At 32.7% G+C, this 20,910-nt stretch overlaps 1 protein-coding gene across 1 annotated transcript; it reads right to left on the bottom strand.

Moving 5' to 3' along the window:
• Positions 1–92: 92 nt before the first annotated feature.
• On the bottom strand, positions 93–14,463 carry LOC117909630 (WD repeat-containing protein 25). Its single transcript, XM_034823715.1, has 4 exons — positions 14,182–14,463; positions 10,958–11,122; positions 2,198–2,682; positions 93–1,182 (listed from the first exon to the last, which is right to left on the bottom strand). Exons 1-4 carry the CDS (start codon positions 14,414–14,416, stop codon positions 811–813), a joined length of 1,257 nt encoding a protein of 418 aa, XP_034679606.1. The 5' UTR covers positions 14,417–14,463; the 3' UTR covers positions 93–810.
• Positions 14,464–20,910: the final 6,447 nt, after the last annotated feature.

Here is a 20,910-nt window from a genome sequence, read left to right as displayed (position 1 = left end):
AAAAAAGACGGTGTTTTCGCCTGCATTTTGGAAGTTTCACATGGGTCTTCAGAGTAGGTCTCTTTAAGGGGGAAATGGCTCTGCCAGGGAAGTAAATTGTTACACAGAATCGCATTTCATTGAAACAGGTCTCCAAAATTTAAGGTAATTATATGTACAACTTTACTGTTCTCTGCAGCAGTGGTCGGTAAGATATGATGTGTTACCCTTCGATGAAAACTTGGGGGAAAAGGACAAACAATAATGACTCAATGGGGATCAAGACTCAAAAGAGTTTGAGGTCATAATACACCCAGTGAAAGACAAACTCCTGGTACATTCCTCATTCACCTCCTATTATTGTAGTAAGGTGCAGTTTGAACCCATCATGTTTTGTATGCTCCGTTAACAAGTTCCTGTGCCCAGCAGTCTCATGTTCAACAAGAACTGGTGCTGAGCGCAGACAAAACTTGTTGCTTGGTCACAAAAAAACCAGAAACACACAAGCACAGGAGAAATTTGACCCGGTATTTTTCTGTGTGGTTTCCTCTCAGCAACTAAATGTAGGAATTTGCTCTCAATATTTCCCTTTTTTGCCTAACTTTCTGATGGCCTAACAGCTCCCTTGAACAAGAAAAGTGTTCATCAGCCATCTGGATTGAATGCTGAAGCGTATCTTACTTCCAACTGTATGAAGCAATAACATTAGATGTGAGGGTATAGAAAGTAACATCCATTCAATCTTGCTCACATGATTTGACTTCTGTGACAAGCTCTAATGATCTATAGCCGGAGATGTACCATATGCTGGGCAATGTGAAATGTAACATCTCACTCAAACACTGAAACCGCACCATCCCAACTGCATGCAGCAATCACGTTAGGTAAGAGGGGATGGAAAGCAACGTCTATGCATGCTTGCTCATATGCCTTGATTTTTCGGACAAGTTCAGATGATCTGTAGTCATAAAGGTATATACAACCATCTGAGGAGCCTGAGGCAAGTTTCTCACCATCCAAACTGAAGTTGCACTTGATGGGGAACCCAGAAACTCCATGGTTCTCATACCTCTTGTACTTGTCTAGTTTGAAAGGAGGGCATGACGAGAAGATTGCAATATAATTTCCATTTGATTGCGCAATGAAAAATGGATCAGATGGATGGCATCTAACGCAGGGACAGGTATAGGCTTCCACATAAACCTGATACAGAAAGAGAGAGAAAAGAAAAAAAATAACTTTGCTGAATTTTTTATTTCACACAAGATAGAACAGATTGGAGAATAGGAAATGTTAATATCTTACTGCATAAAAGGTCAAAACACAGTTCACATTTGATCCATGTTATTACCAAAATGCATAATGGAGCTAAGTATAAACAGTCTAAACACATCAAATATGGCAAATCTACATATTACAGCACCTTAAGAACAGTAAAATAAACCTTATTGACACAGCATGCCAATGATGAGGACATGCTTATGTTTAATGAAATGTCACCTAGATGGGTATTTTCATATCAAACCATCTAACTAGAGTTCAAAAATTGACAGATTGAACATTTGACCAAATGGGATGCAATTTCAAATTCGCATTGATATAGCATCATTTAAAATGAAATCCTTGAAAGGTAAATCAAATGAGACAAATAATGCATGAAGAGGATTAGAAATCCTCCCTAGTTGCCATATTCTCTAAAACTCAATTCAGTGCCTTGATAAAAAGAGATTTGAGTTTGAAGCTCTCTTTTATGAAAGAAATTCATTAGAATTTTCTCACTCACATAGTCCATGAAATTAAGGTCAAGTTGACACATGAAAAATATGAGAAGGTTAAAGGAAAAATAGTGCTCATACTCACACATGGACAAGTTCACAGATTTGGGCACGATTAAACTAGATACACATCAATAGCTTAAAACACCTATTCTGATCAAGATAAAAAGTTAAAAGAGAAACAACCTTTTTTCTTTTAATTTAATTTCAACACAGTAGAAGATATGGAGTTCTTATATCTCAAAAAATGCAAAATAAATTTATTAAATCTGATTATTATTTTAATAAAGGCATCTATCTAATGGAACACATGAAAATCTATTTTCCATAGGACCTCCATCAATATTTAACTCTATCAATGAACAATACAACTACTTGATAATATCAGGAAGATGGGATATATCTTCCACTAGAGAAAGGAGGAAATGGTGAGGCAGTCTTACCTGATTAGACAATGGAACCTGTCGTGAGACATCCCAAACAACAATAGAATTCTCACTCATGTTACTTCCAGACACATCACTGGAAGAGATAAATTGTTTGGCATTAACAGTGAATTCAATGTCAAGTATTGGACCAAGACCTCGAATGTATTCATGAACTACCTTGCCAGTTCTAATATCCCATAATCTGAGGCGTCCTTTTGATCCCCCAGACAGGAAGAGGTTGGAGTTGTCTGGATGGAGCTTTATGACACCAACCACCTGATCCTCTGTAAAAATCTGAGTTTGCAACCCCTTCTCAACATCAATTAATCTTGACGAGCAGTCATATCCACAAGAAAGCACAGATAATCCTTGCTGCAACCACTTGACATCTTTCACTGCTGCATTATGATAGCTGAATTCACGTGCTTTCTTCTGATCTCTACTCCATACATTCCATATGCAGATGGCATGATCCATTCCAGCGGAAGCAAGAAGATGGGCTGTTGAGGAACTTTAATTAACATCTCAACAAGATAAGTAATATACATCATAAAAATAATGCATTATGATGAAACAAAAATGATCAAAAGGACAACCTGAAATTTAAACAAGCTGATGAAGTTGAAATGGAACATGCAACTTTAAACAGTCAAAATGGTAGCCCGCAACTCAAACAAGCTAATAAATTTGAAATGGGATATGCATGCAACTTTAAACAGTTGACAGGATGACCTGCATCCCAGAGAATCAGACAGTGAACGGTATTATGAAACCCAGTTTAGTTCCTCTTGTGGTTGGGTTGATGTCCATGTTCTGACCAATTGATCTACATTTAAAATTGTAATCTAATCCAACTAAATTGTTACATTACAAACATTAGGATGTTATTTGAATTTTTTTTTTAATTGCAGGCTAATCCATTCTATTATTCAATTTCTGGCCCATGTTAGAAAACACCAATGATAAATTGAAGTGACATGTCAAAGAGTATTATATGCTGCCTTATTGAATTATGATGAAATACTAATGTGCATCCAATGCAGGGGTGGCTCAACAAAATTTGGAGCCTTATGCATAAACTTTAGATAAGGTCATTTTAAACAATTATATTAATATAAATAACATCATTAATGTAATAAAAATATAATTATTTTTATATAATAAACATGATCCATTTTGAATTTATTGGTATTACTTTTTAACATATAAAATTATTAATCAAGATCTTATGTTGTGTCATTTAAAACTTTGTTATTTTAGTTGTGAAATTTAATGATATTCTATACAAGTAATAGATGCACTTAAGAAAAACACAGCTTTTTATATATAATTTAGTGTTTCAATTATATTATTTATTTGAAAAATAAATACAAACCATCAATATTAGAAAACTCAACATGGTTAAAACATATTTATCATCAATATAAGACCAATCTTGATTCATTAATTTTTTCATTATTACCACAAATTCCTTTTTTAAGGTATTATGCAAAGCTAAAGACCTCATTTTGAATGAAGGTCTCTAACATCTAATTGAAATGATACTTCATCAAATTTTCAAAGATGAAATTTAAACCTTATGTCCAGTAAACCTAACATGTAATGCATTGGGTTGTGAACAAAATTGGAGCATCTTTGAAAATGTAAGTGACCAAAATAATTACAAGTAATAGTTTAATAGAGTCTTGAATGTAACTTAAAAGTTAAAAGTTATAACTTTAAAATATATTTATAAGCTTATAAATTTTTGTAGATTCAGAGCAAGAGGAGAAATAGGTATCATCAACGCTTGAATGATTTAGTATACATTAAGTATAATCGAGCCTTGAAGAGAAGATACAATGAATGTGACACCATTGACCCAATTTCCTTGAAAGATATAGATGATAGCAATGAATGGTTGATAGGAAGAATGGAAGATGGGGATTCTTTTTTTTTTTTTTTGATAGGAAGATGGGGATTCTTATGGAGGTGCACAAGATGATTTTGTATTTGATGATGATAATTTGACATGGGGTGGTGTTGCTAGAGCTACTGGAGTTGAGGAGGCTAGACTTGATACTAGAACTAGAGCAAGCTCAAGCATAATACCACTACCGAGGGGGATAGCTTCAAGTTCTAGAACTTTGCCTTTTCATTCACTAATAGATGAAGATGAAGATGAAGATGGAGAAATGATTGATTTAGAAGATGAGGAAGATGGGAAAGGTTACAAATGTGATGATGGAAATGATGATGATGATTTTGTTGATTTAGATGACAAGTGATGATTAATTGTTGTGGACATTTGTTATTCAAGTGTTTTTTAATGATGTTTTTGAATTGTGGACAAATTTCATGTTTTGGTTTGGAAATTTTGGATTTGGATACGTATTAGCAATCATGATGCTTTGTTGTTATGCTTTGAGTTCTTTATTTTTATGTTTTTTGTTGATTAAATTGAAGTTTTGGATAATATTGATGATTTATGTGTTTAGGACATTATTAAATTTGATTATATTATATAAAAATATATATGTAAATTAGGGTGCGCCTCACTTCACTAAAGCCCGCGCCTTAGGTGCACCTTGCACCTCAGGCTCTAGGAGTACTTTACGCCTTAGTGTGCCTTGAGAATTTTAAAACTATGGTGGGGAGTGTCCATTGAAAGACAAATTTCAGGTCTTGTTTCATTTGGCTTCTCCAAGAAATGCTTGGATGGCAAATCTTTTGGAAGCAATTAGGCAAACAAGGTATTGATTCCCTTATTTTTAGAAATATTTCCTTCATGGAAAATTGGAGATGTTGCAAGCTTTTGCTTCATTGTACTGAACTGGAGGCTAGCAAGGATTGATAATTTCACTGCCAAATCATTCAATAGCTTTTTGAGCCCAAATGTGTCTACTTCTTTCCTTGCTAAGGAGCTTTTAGGTCATCTAGTGACTCCTAAATCAAGCTCATGAAGCAAGGGTGGACTCTAGTTGGTTGGTCTTGCCTTTGAAAGTGGTAAGATGAGTCTGCTAATCATATTATCACTCTCTATGCGATGGCCTGTAATTTGTAGTCATTGTTGTTTTCTCTATTTGGGATCACTTAGGTAGTTCCTTGATTGGTTAAAGACCTTTTGTTGGGTCAACATGGAACCCTTGTTGAGAGGAGTTGAAAGAGGTAGTGGAGACTTACCCCTCCGCTTTTTGGTCCAATTGGGAAAAGTAGAATAGAAATTTTTTTATTTTATTTTATTTTACTTTTTTATTTTTTATTTTTATAGGTAATTTGAGCTTGAATTAGAAGCGGCGAAAACGGTACACACGAAGTATACAATCAGAATGCCAAAAAAAACTAGGCAAAGAAGACAAAAAACCTTTCCCCTAACTAGACATACGGCCATTCTATAAAGTCAATCATAAACAAAATATGATCCTCTATAAACACCCTAGTCCAATTAACAAGAGTATACAAAAAGGAGTGTTTTAAAGCTTGGTTCGACCGTTTGATATCATTGTATGCTCTTTCATTTCTTTCCTTCCATAAGGTCCGCATAAAGGGGTAGCCCTCCAAGCCTTCTCCCTCCTCTTACCCACAAAGGCACCATGCCAACCAAACAAATTCCTTTTAATAGAAGAATGCAAAACCCACTGCACACCAAAAAGGGAGAAAATCAAACTCCAAAGTATTGTAGCCTTTTTACAAAACAATATTAAAAGGTCGGAAATATTCCAAGTAGCACCTATTCGGCATATTCCATCCCCTCTTTTTGAGCAGGTCAATGGTTGAAATTCTGTTCCAAGATGCTTCCCAAGCAAAAAAGCTCACCCTCACAGGAGCCCAAGACCTCCAAGTAAGACCCCAAGGAAAAGGGTCACTATAGGCCCTCATGAAGGAGGGGTAGAGGGATCTAACAGAGAAAATGTCATCCCTACTTTCCTTTCAACTCAATACATCCTCCAATTCTCTTCTCACTACCAAAGGATGCTATTTTCGGAACAAGCCCTCCACCTCTTCCAATTCCCAATCATTAAAATGCTTTGAGAAGTGAGGATTCCAACAACCCGACTCTCCACTCCCCTCCGAAGCATTTGACACCTACTCATCTTTGTTAACCGTCAACCAGTATTGGTAAAATTGATGTATTGGTAAAAGACATCATTATTAGATTTTTTTTTTAAGGCTCTTGGTCAAGGGCTTTGTCAGATTCTAATGTTGATAAACTCACAGAGTTAAAATTGTTTACATAGATTATAGGTTGTTGTATAACTTTCCTTTTTCTTATGCCTTCACTTCTTTTTATTGTTCTTTGTAATTCTCCAATGAACTTGAATCATGTATGAGTTTTTGTCTTGCAGCACACAATGCACTTCTTTTTAAGTGCTAAAAATGACAAACCAAAAAGGAAGAAAAAAAGAAAAAAGGAATGGGACCTTCAAAAGATGACATAAATTAATAAATTTTCCCAAACGGTTGCAAATAATCAAGCATGATTGTAGTGCAAATGAAGGACAAGGTCAACGTTTCAATTTGAAAAATACAGCCAAAGATGGTGACAAAGGGATACACCAAACATCCAGCATCAACCACTAAGGAAGTTGGCACAAAGCATAAATTAAATTCAACAAGGGCTCGCTTTATAACAGAAAAAATTCTCATAAACCATTAGTTGGAAGCTAAGAACCATCTTAATCAAGAAGCATATCTAGAGACCCCCCATTTCTAACTTCTGTAGCAGTAAATAAAATTATATCGAAAAGGAACTTGGTTAAAAAGGTTTATTTCTGCAAGATTCTTTGTTAGAAAGATTAGCCACATTGGACAGTGAGGCGTTTAAAGTTGAGTGGAATACATGGTAGAATGAAATGGAGGAGGACATTAGAGATGGTGAAGTTCCAGATGACAAGTGGTGTTCTTAAGCTTGGAGAGAATCTCGAAAATATAGAAGAATCTAGGAGAATAGGTTTTCTTGTGATTGTTTCTTGTAGGAAATGGAGAGTTTCATATTGCTCTAAAAAGGTAACTCATTGAGTACCATATGATGATGCAGCAGCTTCTGGTGAAGATATATGTCTTACAAACATTGGTAGTCCCCTCTCCTCGTTTTGGCTGAAATGACCTTGATGCATGTCAATCCATCCCCAGAGAGCTCAAAAAAAATCCTGAAGTACTAAGATGATGTTTGATAAAGTTGAAAATTAAGCACTAAATCATAAAAGTGAAAAATGTTTGGTATTAACTAAAAAGCTTAAGTGCAGATTTTTTTTTTTTTTTGACAAATAAAATGATTAAAATTCGAACATAATCAATTTTACAAATTTACCATCACACTCGCGTCAAGACATATGGATCATTCCTAATAGATTTAGTATCATCTGCATTAGTCATCCTTACATATTAAACAATCACGTAAGTTAATACTGCATGATCTTATAATATATGTCCCATAATTTTTCTTTGTTCTTTTTTATCAAATTCTCAAAATTTAAACAAACTGTATTTATTGCATCTATAAAACAAAACAGTTTGTTCCTCTATATTATAGAAAACGACCAAACTTAGATAATAAAATATTAAAAAAAATGCACCTTGTTTGGGTACAAGGATTGTTTAAGCGTAGTTTAATTACACCCTTGAACTTTCTTATAAAATATTTATAAAAAATAAGCCCTGATTTATGCAACTTGTTTCATAATAAAGAATATGTTATAAAAACCAAATATTTTTAACAAGAAAATTTAATGAAAATAATTTCTAGAGAAAGATATTACATAGAGGGAAAAAAAAATCTTACTTGACCTACTAAATTCAAGAACCATAAGACATGGGATTGTGTAAATAAATTATCACACATACACATGCATAAAAAAAATACAAATAAATTGTATTTAAGATTTTCAAAATCATACTTAGCATTTTTTATCTTTACTCTAGGAACAAGAAAAACTTTTCAAAACTCTTATTATTGACAAATTAATTATGGTAAATCATAAAGTAAAAGAATTTCTCTAGTAGTAAAATTTTATCATAGAAAGGATTTAACATTAAAAATGTCAATTAAAAAGTAATTAAATTTTAATAAAAAAAATCTCTTTTAGTAAAATTTTTAAACAGTAAACAATTTTGTTTTAAAACAAGAGGTAAAGTTGGAATTAAAAAGTTGTAAAATTTTAGAAATCATTTGTCATGTTTTGTTTTAAGTGGTTAGTTGAGTCTCTCTTACTAAAGTATTAAGTAGCTTCCAAATAGTTTTTAATTTTACATGGTTTGTAATTTTTGTTATCAAATACAATTAATTAATGACACCCAATAATTTTTTAGATTTTCAGTACTTATTTTAGTTATCAAACACTCCCTTAATAATGGAAGGGTCAAACTCATTAGCACAATGTGCAATGCCCATATTGGAATCCTAGCCCACACAGAGCCTTGCTTCCAACTAGGGCAAATGTATCAGCATTTAGGCACTGTGCCAAAGATGACAACTTCGAAAGGGTATAACAGAAAATTATATAGATATTTTGGAGAGATATTAACTGTTTTCTTGGCATCAAGGGCTAAAGAATCATCCTCTTAGGTGCATACAACATCACCTTCACCCAAAGAAGAAATAGGGGAACCCACTGGGCATCTGCTATAAGTAGGCATTCACACTCTATGCACATTCAAAGAACCAAGGCATCTACCTAATGGTACGCATCTTTGCATGTATACTATAACACTATGGCACAAGAAGAGGTATGGAGATAGCAAGCATGGTCAACGGTAGAAGACACCAAATAGCATGCTTGTGGAGAATTGCCTAGTTAGATGACATTAAATGTATATTACAGGTGGTGCTCACCCATTGGTTATGCTACAATGATGCCTACATATTGCAAATTGCTTATGTGTTCAACAATCAACTCAAAGGGGCTACTTATAGGTATCAAGGAAACCATCATCATCCATTAAGCATTCGGCCAGTACATGCATTTATGTGTACTTGTCTGTGTGGCCATTTATGCATGTAGCCACAGTTATGTGTCTCCATATATTAACTTTTTGGGTTTGCCTGTTGAACATCTTGTGTCCACGTCCACAAGTCATAGGAATAAACAAATTGAGGTAGATCAGCACTTCTAAGAAGTTGGCAACCAGCTTATTCATACTTGTAGGAAAACAGAATAATGGACTACTCATATTTTGACGAAAAAGGGAACAAAGATCATTATCCTGAAATTCTGGGCTCATCATCCATATTAGCCTATTCTCCAACTTGAATGAGAATGTAAGCAGGAGTTACAGGGTACCTCCCTGCAAGGCAGCATATTTTGGTATCCTTTTACAATCTGGCCACATTTAAAGTTACCAAGAAACCTAGGGTGGGGAAATCAGACAATCACTCCCATCCCTCTTTTCTCATTTTTAAAAACCCTTTTTCCTGTATCACTCTACAAACACCCTTCATTTTCCCCACACAAACCAATTGACTCTTAATAAGTTCATTCTCCTCCTCCATCAGCCATTTGATGAACAACTTGGTACTTTTGTCTCCCTCCTTAAATCAAATAGTTTGCAACCCCACTATTTGATTCTTTCTCATCTTCATCTCCTGTTTCTTTTATGATGTAAGATCTCTTACTTTCTTCCCTTGAAAAGTCCTTAAAATGTGAAGAAAACTCCAACCATTCTTTTTTAGCCATAAATTCTACTATCATGTGCAAATTGCCCTCATACCTAAATGGTCCAGTTTTGCATGTCAACTTGCTGCTCTCCATCGATCTTAACTACAAATACTAAATGTTCCCCCTTTTCATGTCACAAAAGGTCTATCATTGCAAAAATAATTTAAAATCCAGTGACATTGATAAAGTTCTAGAAATTTGATTCCATGAACCCTAATCCTGTCCACAGTTGTGTAATATTAAAATATTAAAGGAAAGCTAGCAAGACTTCCAAACATTTATTAAAGCAAATGAGGCATCCATATCAAATCTTCAAAGAAAATATAGGTATTGAATATCACATTAGATGCTTGATATGACTAAGTTAAACCACAAAAGGACGGACAGCCATTATCACCACTCAACTGAAATTAAGAGAAATAACTCTCCAATCAAATATTTCTATGATTGGGCTTTCACAAGCATATGACTGAGATTATTTATTTTTTTTCTGATAGAAAACAAGAACATGCATTAATAAGCGCCAAAAAAGGAGGGGGCGCGCCTTACGTATACAGGTTGTATACACAGAAACAAGCCAAACACACCTCAAATAAAGAAAGACCACATAAACAAAACAAAACAAAGCAAAGTTAACCACAAAAAAGAGTATCTAGGAAAATCAACATAGAGGGGAAATCCAGCTCAAAGAATCCCTAGTCCACTAAAAAAGAGTCCGAAAGAAGAGATCCTTTAAACCCTGGTAGGAGAGTTCTTTTAAAAGTATACAAGAAAGCATCCAGTGCATATGAAGGGAGTTGCTTAATGAACCTAAATTCTGTGATCTCTATCATTTTTCCCTTTTTAAAGACTCATCTTTGGTTATCTAAATCCGACCTTGGATTGCATGAAAAGATTTCTATTTCAAATGCTTAAAACCATTAATTAGGACCATAGAATCTAAGAGCTATCATAAAATCAGAAGAAATCAACCATGCTAAATGACGGATTGGTTCCCCTGATGACTCCACAAAAACAACAAAAAGGTTTTCACCACAAATGTATGGGGAATTAAGACAACTAACCAAAGAAGTAAATGGAATTGATAAGAAATTAAAGAGCAAACAAAAATTTCAACAAATTCTTGATTAAGAGCACTAACCATGGGCCGGTGACCACTGAATAGTATTGACAGACTTTTTGTGGCTCTTCAAATCTACGGACAGCCTTTCAGATATTCGACCTAGCTGTGAACGGCCCTTTGCTTGATGCCTCAATGATGACAAGATATCACGTGGTAGATCTGAATCTGAAATACTACCCATAACTAAACACAAGAAAAAAACAATTACTTCAGGCAAGCAAAGCAATATGTTTCGATCAATGGAATCAAGAATCAACTTCAAGAGGGCATGATCATCTAACAAATTTCTTTTTTTTTCCTTAATATGCATGTAAAGAAACTTGCTCAATAATTTAAACTACGATAAAACAGTCACACTAGAAAATGACAGACTATGGAAATAAAGATCTAGCACTTGAAAAAGAGCTTGACAAAATCTAAATATACAGTTACATCCTTTTATTGTCTATGTGTGCAGCTCTCCACCAAACATAGATTTCCATGAGCTTTTCCAAATGCTGACCAATCCATAATGAACATTCTTTTACCCTCTGATACCCAGACTTTTCAATTTCAACCAATGTACGTGTACATGTGTTGACACGACATGACATGGGGTGTGGGCATGGGATCCTTATTGGATACTCTTATTTTACTTTGAATGTAGTTGTTTGATTTTTTCATTGATATTCTTCTATTCTTTCAAATTTCTTAGTAATAATTACATTAGAGAAAAAGAAGAGTTAGTTAAAAAGTGATTTTTTATAAAAATATTTAAGGAGAAGAGGAAAAAAGGGATTAGAGGGAAAAGATGTGAGCTTTTAAAATGATATCCTCACTTCCATTTTTTTTTTTAATTTTCTTTTTCTCTTTTATTATGTCCTATAGCAGTACTCATGCCTGTTTTTTAGATCCTTTTTAGCTAAGTTCTTGTATCCTAAAATTTGAGTTGTGAAGGATTAGACACCTGAATACATACCCACATCTACCACGCATACCCAAACCCATGCAACATAGGTTATACCCTCACATCCAAACCCATACCAGCACAAGGAAAGACAAATCATAAAATGTTAACCTAACCAAAGTTTTGATCCCATGCTAAGCTATCATTTTTTTCTTTTTGATAAGTAAGAGTATTGTATTACAAAAAGGTGCTAAAATAGCGGCTTAAGATCTAAAGAAAGAGACGCTTACCCCTATATAGCTGAAACAAAAAAACTGTCCAACAAGATGTACAAAAAACAACCCTTCCCTCAATGGAAACCCACCCAATCAATGAAATTAATTAACGTCGAAGGACCATCTTTTATAAACAATTTAGACTCCGACCAAAGTAAATGTGCAAAAAAACGTTTGCAGCTTTTGAATGGACAGCACACCGCCTTCAAAGGCAATTTTGTTCCTTGCCTTCCAAACTGACCAAAACAAGCATAAAAGGGCCCACATTCCAAACTGCCCTATGTTTCTTACCCACAAAAAACCCTTTCCACCCCAAGATGGTTTCCCTAATTGAGGACGGAAACACCTAAAATACTCCTAACAAAGTAAAGAACAACTTGCACACTTCCCTTGTCTTTTCTCAATGGAGAAGAAGATGGTCTATGGACTCCTCATGCGCTTGGTACAAATAACATCTATTTGCTAAGGTCCAACCCCTCTTCTAAACTTGGTATAAAGTTAGAACTTTTCCTCATGACGCTTCCCAAACAAAGAAGCTTACTTTTGGCTGCGCACTAGAGTTCCATATTATCTTCATTGGGAAACACCTTGTTGAGTCCAACTCTAAGGCTTTGTAAAGAGACTTTACCGAAAAAATGTCATCCTTTGATTCCACCCACCTCACCCTATCCTCATCCGCAATCACTCTTTTCCCACTCAAACACAACAACAAGTTTTCCATCTCATTTATCTCCCCATCATTAAAAGGCCTAGAGAAACAAGGGCTCCAACAATTCAAACATCTTTCACTCAAGCCTCTTTGGAAGTAGTTAAGGCAAATAAGGAGGGAAAAGATTTGCACAAAGGTGTAGTTCCACATCACTTGTCCTTCCAAAAGCTCACCCTCTGCCCATTTCTCACCACAAAAGAAATTCTAGAGCTAACAAGGTTCCCAAGCTTCCTAATTGCTTTCCATAGGCCTACACCATACCCATCCCTAACTTCTCAAGAACACCACCCACCACGCTCCTCCCCATATTTCCCCCTTATTACTTGATTCCAAAATGCCTCTTTTTCATTTGCATAGCGTCAACTCCATTTGCCAAGGAGAGCCTTATTGAGCATAGCAAGGCTCTTCACCCCCAGCCCTCCTTTTATTTTATCTCGACCAACCATCGTCCACCTTACTAAATGAGGTTTTCTCTTTAGAGGCCCACCTCCCCAAAGAAAGCCCCTCTAAATCTGCTTCAATCACATTCTAACCACTCTTGGTAATTGGAGAATAGACATACCATGCTAAGCTATCATATTGGCCTAAAAGCTTAAGTTGTTAGCTATTGGAGTCCATGATGCATATCAAGCTAACATTACTCACCCCAAATATTCCTTTGTGGTTAGAGGGGCTAATGGATCCACCAATTCTCATCCAAGAAATCTCCTACGAACATTCATACAAGGCAGCGCCATATAAACAGTACCATCAACATATAGCTCCAGATCTAAAATTTCTTGTATCTTCAAATAGGATATCTAATTCTTATCCTTTTCATTCTCTGCAAATCATTGAAGTTCATCGAGGATGCTCGAGGTAATACCCAAAGGAACATGATAAAACAGTGTATTAGAACAAGATGATCAGTTTTATGGCCAAGAAAAGGTTTCTAACTGCCTGAGTCAGTAAATTAGGCTTCACTTGCAATGCAAAGGTCTGTTATGGATTTCACTACTTATCAAAAAAAAAAAAAAAAAAAGGTCTGTTATGGATTTCATGATCTATGCTATAAACGAATGATATATTGATTCTTTCAGCCATTGATCCAAGTGCAACAGAGCTATACCTTAACAGAAAACAGTTTTTCCGCCAAACATTCCTCCTCTTCCCTTCTCCTACAGACTCAACTGCATGTCCATCCGTAGGAGTTGAATAAATTTTACAAAAAAAATAATAAGGTATAGGAGAAGCCTTTCCAATTTGCCTATCCGAGACGATCAGTGTCACGATATGAAATTGTATACACAATCAGTATCATTCAAATTCCATATTTTGGAAACAACATAGTGAAGCATGAATAAGGGATGAGAAGAATGAGAAAAGCAAGTACCAGGAGATGCAGAGGCAGCCGGATTCGGAAGGGGAGGAGAAAGGGCCGGGCTGAGGAGAGATCGCTCTCTCTTGGATATGTATCTGCCAGCAATGAGAGGGTAGGGTTTGGGGAGGAGAGGAGGGTTTTGGGGTTTAAATCGCTTCAATGGAGGGGGTGTTGGTTCTGCTACTGGTCGTGGTTCGTCATCGTCGTCGTCTGAAGGAGTAGAGTACGCATTGCACAGAAGATCCATGGCAGATTTGGGACTATGCCCTGCTTCAATTCTGATTTCTTCTTTTATTCCACTTCATCACAGTGGAAAAAACATAAAAAATATACAATCAACATCAACCTAAGATATTCGAATGGGAAATGACGCATCTCGGCCCAGTGGAAATATTTGGTCTTAGCCCACAGGGCCCGAATTTGGGCCTGTTGCAATCAGGTGAAATTGGGCCAAACAACAAGTATGAATTTCTCGAAGGCGTTAGCATGGCAATGAGTTGATTTCATGGTCTTGAGATCACAAATTTTTGTAGTCTTTAATCATCAGCTATCCACCCAATCCTCAACTTCCCATTCCATAAAGAATTTGCTTCATTTGTGAGCAAGGAGGTCTTTCTTTTTTTGTTTACTTAATTCTAAATACAACTTAAAACTCAATAGTATTAAGTTGTTTGTTTTTTCTAATATTTTATTTTTGTTCGGTATTAAAAATAAAGAAATATCAATATATTACTTTTAACATTTTAAAAAGCTAAATATTTTGAACTTATCTATTTAGTAAAAATAAATAATAAATTAACAAAAAGTATAAAAATTAACAATTTGAAATATGAAAATAAGTTGCTTTTAACAAAATGTTAAAAAAAATAAACAACATCTAAGGGTTTGTTTGGTTGGTGTTTTCAAGAATTGTTTTCTGTTCTTGAAAACAAAAAACACTAAAAACTTGTTTGGTTGAGAAAATTGTTTTTGTTTTTTTTATTCTCCGTGTTCTCAAAATGACAGTTTTTAGATAACAAAAAAAAGTTGTTTTTCCCCTTTTTTTACTGTTTCCAAAAAAAAAAAAAAAACCATAAGAAAACAACTGTGTTTTTTTCTTCCCGTTTCTTGGTTCTGTTATTTGAATGAGATCTAAGTTTTTTTTATCATGTGTTATTAGTTTTTTTATTTTTCCTATTTATATTTTCCCTTTTGGATGCTGAGAAAAGTGGGGAACGAGAAAGAAAAAAAAAATCCTGATTTTTCCCGCTTCTTAGTTTTGATTTTTCTTGAGTTGTTTTGTTCAAGGAAAACAAAAAACCTACTTAAGGTTACGGAAGAAAAAGAAAACGAGTTGCTTATTGAGAGAGTTTTGCGGGTGATTTTTGTCTCAATTTTGAAGAAGATAAAAGATGGTAGAGAGTGACAACAGTAATATGTAAATAAGTTAGTAATATTGGGTAAATACTTTTTTCAATATTTGAATGGTAAATATTTTTAAGGGATATGAGAGTCATTTGTATGGATAAAATGGTTGGTAATTTTTTTTTTTATATAAAGTGAAAATCTATTGGTCAAAGCATATTGGTTGGTAAAATATATTGGTCAACACAAATATAACACTATCTTCGGTCGTGGGAATCCCTTGGAAAGTGACTATCTTCAAACTTCACCTTACTTGCATTTATTTTCATGTCCTATTTATTTTATTTACAAGCTTGTTAGGTGAAATTAGTTGTAAAAATTAAATTAATTCTTTTTAAAACTTTTTATCTCATCTTAATAGAATATACTATAATTTTTAATAAAATTAAAGATTAAATCAAGAAAAAAATGTTAATAAAAATGATTTTATCATGATTTATTTTTAAAAAATATAAAAAATATTTTTATTTTAAAATTAATCAAATATAAAATTAATCAAACTATTATCATTTTTATTTACTTTTCTTTCATTTTTCCCTAATTTTTGTTTCAAATTTTATAAAAACTAAAAAAAAAAGTATTTAAAATCTAATTAATATCGAATCTATTTTTAAAATTTTAAAATGAAAGAATTTTTTTATTTAAATGAATTGTGTATATAAAAATTATTTATAAATTTATAATATAAAGTTATTTGAAGAAAACACTTTATTAATTGGAAGAAAAAAAAAACATCTTTCAAACATGTTTTTTGTTTTACTTGTTTTAAAAAACTTTTTTATTAACTCAACCAAACATATATTTTTTTTTTAAGAACAAAAACTGTTTTCCAAAATTCAATTCCCAAACACAATTTTTTTTTTTCTAAAAACACAAAAAACGGTTCTTAAAAAATGTTCTCAAAAACTGTTTTCTTAAAAAATGTTTTAAAAAACAGCAACCAAAGAGGTCCTAACTCTCTAATGTGTTTTGTTTGAAATTTTAATGGGGTCTAAATGTTTCTAGTACATTAAGTGGGTGTTTGATAAAATTTAATATTTATTACTTAATGATTTAAGTTAATTTGTTGTTAAATTATTCTTAGTTTGTTAAGTGATAACTTATTATTTGGTTTTTACGTTAAGTATTAAGGTTATTTGATAAAATTAACTTGAAATTTATTCTAAATCACCAAATTAACATTTTTACCCTTGTTCGTTTTAACAAATATTTATCATTATTAATTTTAACTAATATTTATTTTTACTAAAGCTTAAAGAATAAATTTATTTGTTAAATATTCATATTTGAAGTATAGGAGATATGTATTACAAAATATTTATTATAAAAAATGAATTATGAATGTGAAGTCATAATTGTAAAATATACTTTAATTATATGTGGGCAAATAAGACAAAAAATTTAATATTATCAATAAGTTTACTATTTAATATATTTGGCAAATCAACTTAATAATTTAATATAACTTAATAAATAAGTTATTAAGTAAATTAAATATATTTGATAAAACAATTTAATATCATAACTTAAAATAAAAAATAACTTTAAGTATTGAATTAAAATAGTTAACTTATTCTTAATGTCAAGTCTTTTTTTTTCTTTTTTACCTATTTTACCCATATCTAATGATTTAGAATAAATATTAATTTAATTTTACCATATAACCTCAATACTTAAAAAAAAATAAAATTAAGTCAATAACTTAAAAATAATTTAATTTAAAATCAACTTAAATTATTAAGTTCTACCAAATATCCACTTAAGCTCACTATTTAAAGTTATTTTTAACTTTAAATTGTGATAGTAAGTTCTCTTTAATGATTTAAATTAAATTATTAAATTATATTAAATTGTTAAATGGATTTAGCAAACACTTTCTAAATCTTGTTATGTTGGAATGTAAGTATATAAAAAAAATATATTTTTTTTTAAATATTCTCATTTGAAATATGAAGTTGGAATGATATAATATTAATTTTTATTCCAAATTAAGAGGAAGTTAAGAGAAATTTAGTCATATTAACACTTCCAAAAACAAAACAAATGTCACCCAAATTTAAGTACTAAGTGTTGCCCACCATATCCCCAAGTTGCTTTGTCTTGTATGTAATAGAAAATAAAATGATTCAGAAGGCATAATTTTAGAACATTGTTTAATTTTTTAATTTATATGTCACATCATATTAATTTTTTTGATAGGCTAATAGAAGAATATTCTAATTAATGATAACCTTATACATTTTTCTTTGAATCAAAACCCATTGAAAGACTTAAGTTTTTTTCTTTTCAACAGAAAAAAAAAAACATGTATGAACAAAATATTGATATGTAGCTTGAACATCAATCATGACAGAAGAAGAAAGGGAATGTAAAGAGTGGGTCCACCCTATCTTCTTCCTCCTCCCTATACCATCATGTAGATTCATGGAGGCTTTAAAATAACTCCACTGGCAGTCCTAAAGTCACTTAGGGTTCCCTGACAAAAGAAAAATGAGGTCATGCTGTGTAGCTTATTGTTCAAACTTTTATTGAATCCTTTCTTCATGGTTTCATTGAGAAGGTTTGCCTATACTTGTCATATTTCTACACCCAAACCATTAGATTCTTGATAAAGTTCATTCTCCTCCTCCCCTAGCCATTTGATGAAACAATTTGTTATTATTGTCTTCCTTCTTAAATCTAGTAACTTGCAGCTTTAGGCCTTCAAGTGACATCTTCTAGACTGCTCAACTGCTTGCTTCTTTGTCTATCATCTCATGTAAAATCTCTTCCTCTCAATATATGGAAATCTGATTCCATGAACTCCAATCATGTCGGATCATGTCTTAACCCTAGAAAAGAAGTGACAATCATAATCTCTACTGCAACTGAATTTTAGAGTATATTTAATAATATTTTTTTTAATGAAAGTGTTTTTAAAAAAATTATCTCTCAACTATTTTTCCATGAAGTACTGATAGAGATTAGAAATAATAATGCTACCCCCACTTGCTAACAACACTATACACATGCGACTGATGTACGTATGTGGCCCTTGCATTGATCTTACCTCCACTGCCTACCCATGCATGGGTCGACTCACAAGAAATGTAGTTAGCTCACCAATTGACTCTTCATATTTGAACTTGTTGGTTTGCTCTTACATCATTATTATTTATACACTATCTGAATTGACACTTGGTAACCTATGTGGGTATCCAAGAGGGACAGAGACTAATCCCTTTCTACATGCATAGCCCCACCCCTAGATACATGCACACTATAAAGTGATTTTTAAAATTTTTTATATTGTTTGATTTTTCTTCAAAAATGTTTTTTTTTTTATAGGAAGCACTTTCTAAAAATACTGTCGATTTTACCATCTATAGGAAATTCAATAAAATATTTCTATGATTGGGCTGGTGACCTCCATGAAATATCATTAAGCATTAGGTAAAAATGATCAATATAGATTATTATCATCTTTTTGGATGAAAAGGGCTTTTAAGCCCAGTGGAAATCAACTGAAAATTTTAGTTGGTCTTAACCAACAGGCCCAAATCTGGGCTTGTTAGTTGTGGCAAACAGATGGCATTGGGCCAAAACTCAAGACAGTTTGTATGAATTTCATGGGTTTGAGATTCTGACCAGGAGTACAAAGTAATAATTTTTTAATTCTTGGCTTTAGAATATTGAATATTTTACCATCCCCTACTGAATTTGGATTGACAAGAATCAAAGGGCCATGACTGATCATGAAAATGATGACCAAAAAATCCAATGGGTGGAAAGTAATAAGACTGGCTTTTTTATGAAGAGATTAGAATCTAGACCAGCTGTTTCCCCTCAAATGGAAAAATAAGTGACAACAACTAAAATTTAGTAATTTTGAAGCTTCATATTTCCATTATCAGCCCTGCATGATCCAAGCACAAATGACCTTTCTCTCTTGCTTTGGAGGCTGAAATTACTTGTTGAACTTCTCCACCTTAGTGCGCATTCCTTCAAGAAGAAAAGAATCGATTCATTTGCAAGCCTGGGATATTATGAAAATATAATATTATGAGAAAAAAAAAATCCTAAAACTTGATTTAATTCTCACCCACCAAAGAAAACAAATAAAGTGTAACCCCGCATGATACTACTAGGATTACGATTGAAATTTGAAGTTTGAATATTATAATGTGTTTAATGAGATTGTGAGGTTAGATGACTTTTCATATATACAGTGTCAAAAAAATTTTCTTCTAAAGATGATATTTTTATCATGATTCATAAGATTATAAGACTACTAAATTAGAAAGTTGTAGATATCATTTACGAAGTCTCATGTATAGATATCATTTACTCTAATTTAATGAATTTTTTTGGTTTTAAAATAAGCCTATATAATTATGAAAAATTCACGATATATTTTATATTAAGAACTTCTTTATTACATTTATATTTTAGGTAAAAAGATAAATATTACTTAAATCGAATTATTAACACATTTTTTATCATTTTTTCGACCTGTCTAGCCTTCTACCTAATATATATATATATATATATATATATATATATTTATTTATTTATTTATATGTTTAAGCATGTTGATAATATTAGAAAATTGCTTATTTTTAATTATTATTTCCCATCATTTTAATTTTTTATAGGCAAATACAAGAATATTCTTATTAGTATATCATATCATTCTATATTTTTGCTTTGAATCAAAGCCCATTTGAGGAACTTTAGTCTTAAAAAAGATACAAGTATGGACAGGAAAATATTGATATGGGGCTTGAACATCAATCATGACAAGCGAAGAAAGGGAATACAAAGAGTAGGTCCATCCTATCTTCTCCTCCTCAATACCATCATGTAGATCCACGGAAGCTTTAAAATAACTCCAAATGGACAGTCGTATAAAGTCACTGCTGTGTAGGGTTACCCTATTGAGAAAAGAAAGTGGAGAAAAATGGAAGTTTGTTAATGATGCAACAATGAGGTCATGCTGTGGGATTGTGAATCTAGAAACTGAGCCAACTTGTCACTTGAAGCCTCTGGCTGCAGTTGGATTTTGTGATTGGTGCTGTCATGGTGCCCAATTGCCACATGGGTGTTCTTGGTAGATTCTTTAATACCACATGATTGTGTCATTATCTATGAATTTTGTTTAAAAAAATTTGGACCCATTTTGATACAGTTATAACTTATAAGAAGGGGTTGTTATTTAGTGCACATATTTCACAAGTTCTCTCCAGAGAAGTAATTTTTAGAATTTTTATTTTTTATCTTTAAAAAATACCCTTTAGGTTTAATGTCTATTAGGTTGGATCATAATGTGAGATAATTGAAGGGTTTTGATACATGAGT

The sequence above is a fragment of the Vitis riparia genome, chromosome 19 (genome assembly GCF_004353265.1).
Source record: "Vitis riparia cultivar Riparia Gloire de Montpellier isolate 1030 chromosome 19, EGFV_Vit.rip_1.0, whole genome shotgun sequence".
Lineage (NCBI taxonomy): Eukaryota > Viridiplantae > Streptophyta > Magnoliopsida > Vitales > Vitaceae > Vitis > Vitis riparia.
This window is presented reverse-complemented; position numbering and strand designations above follow the sequence as displayed.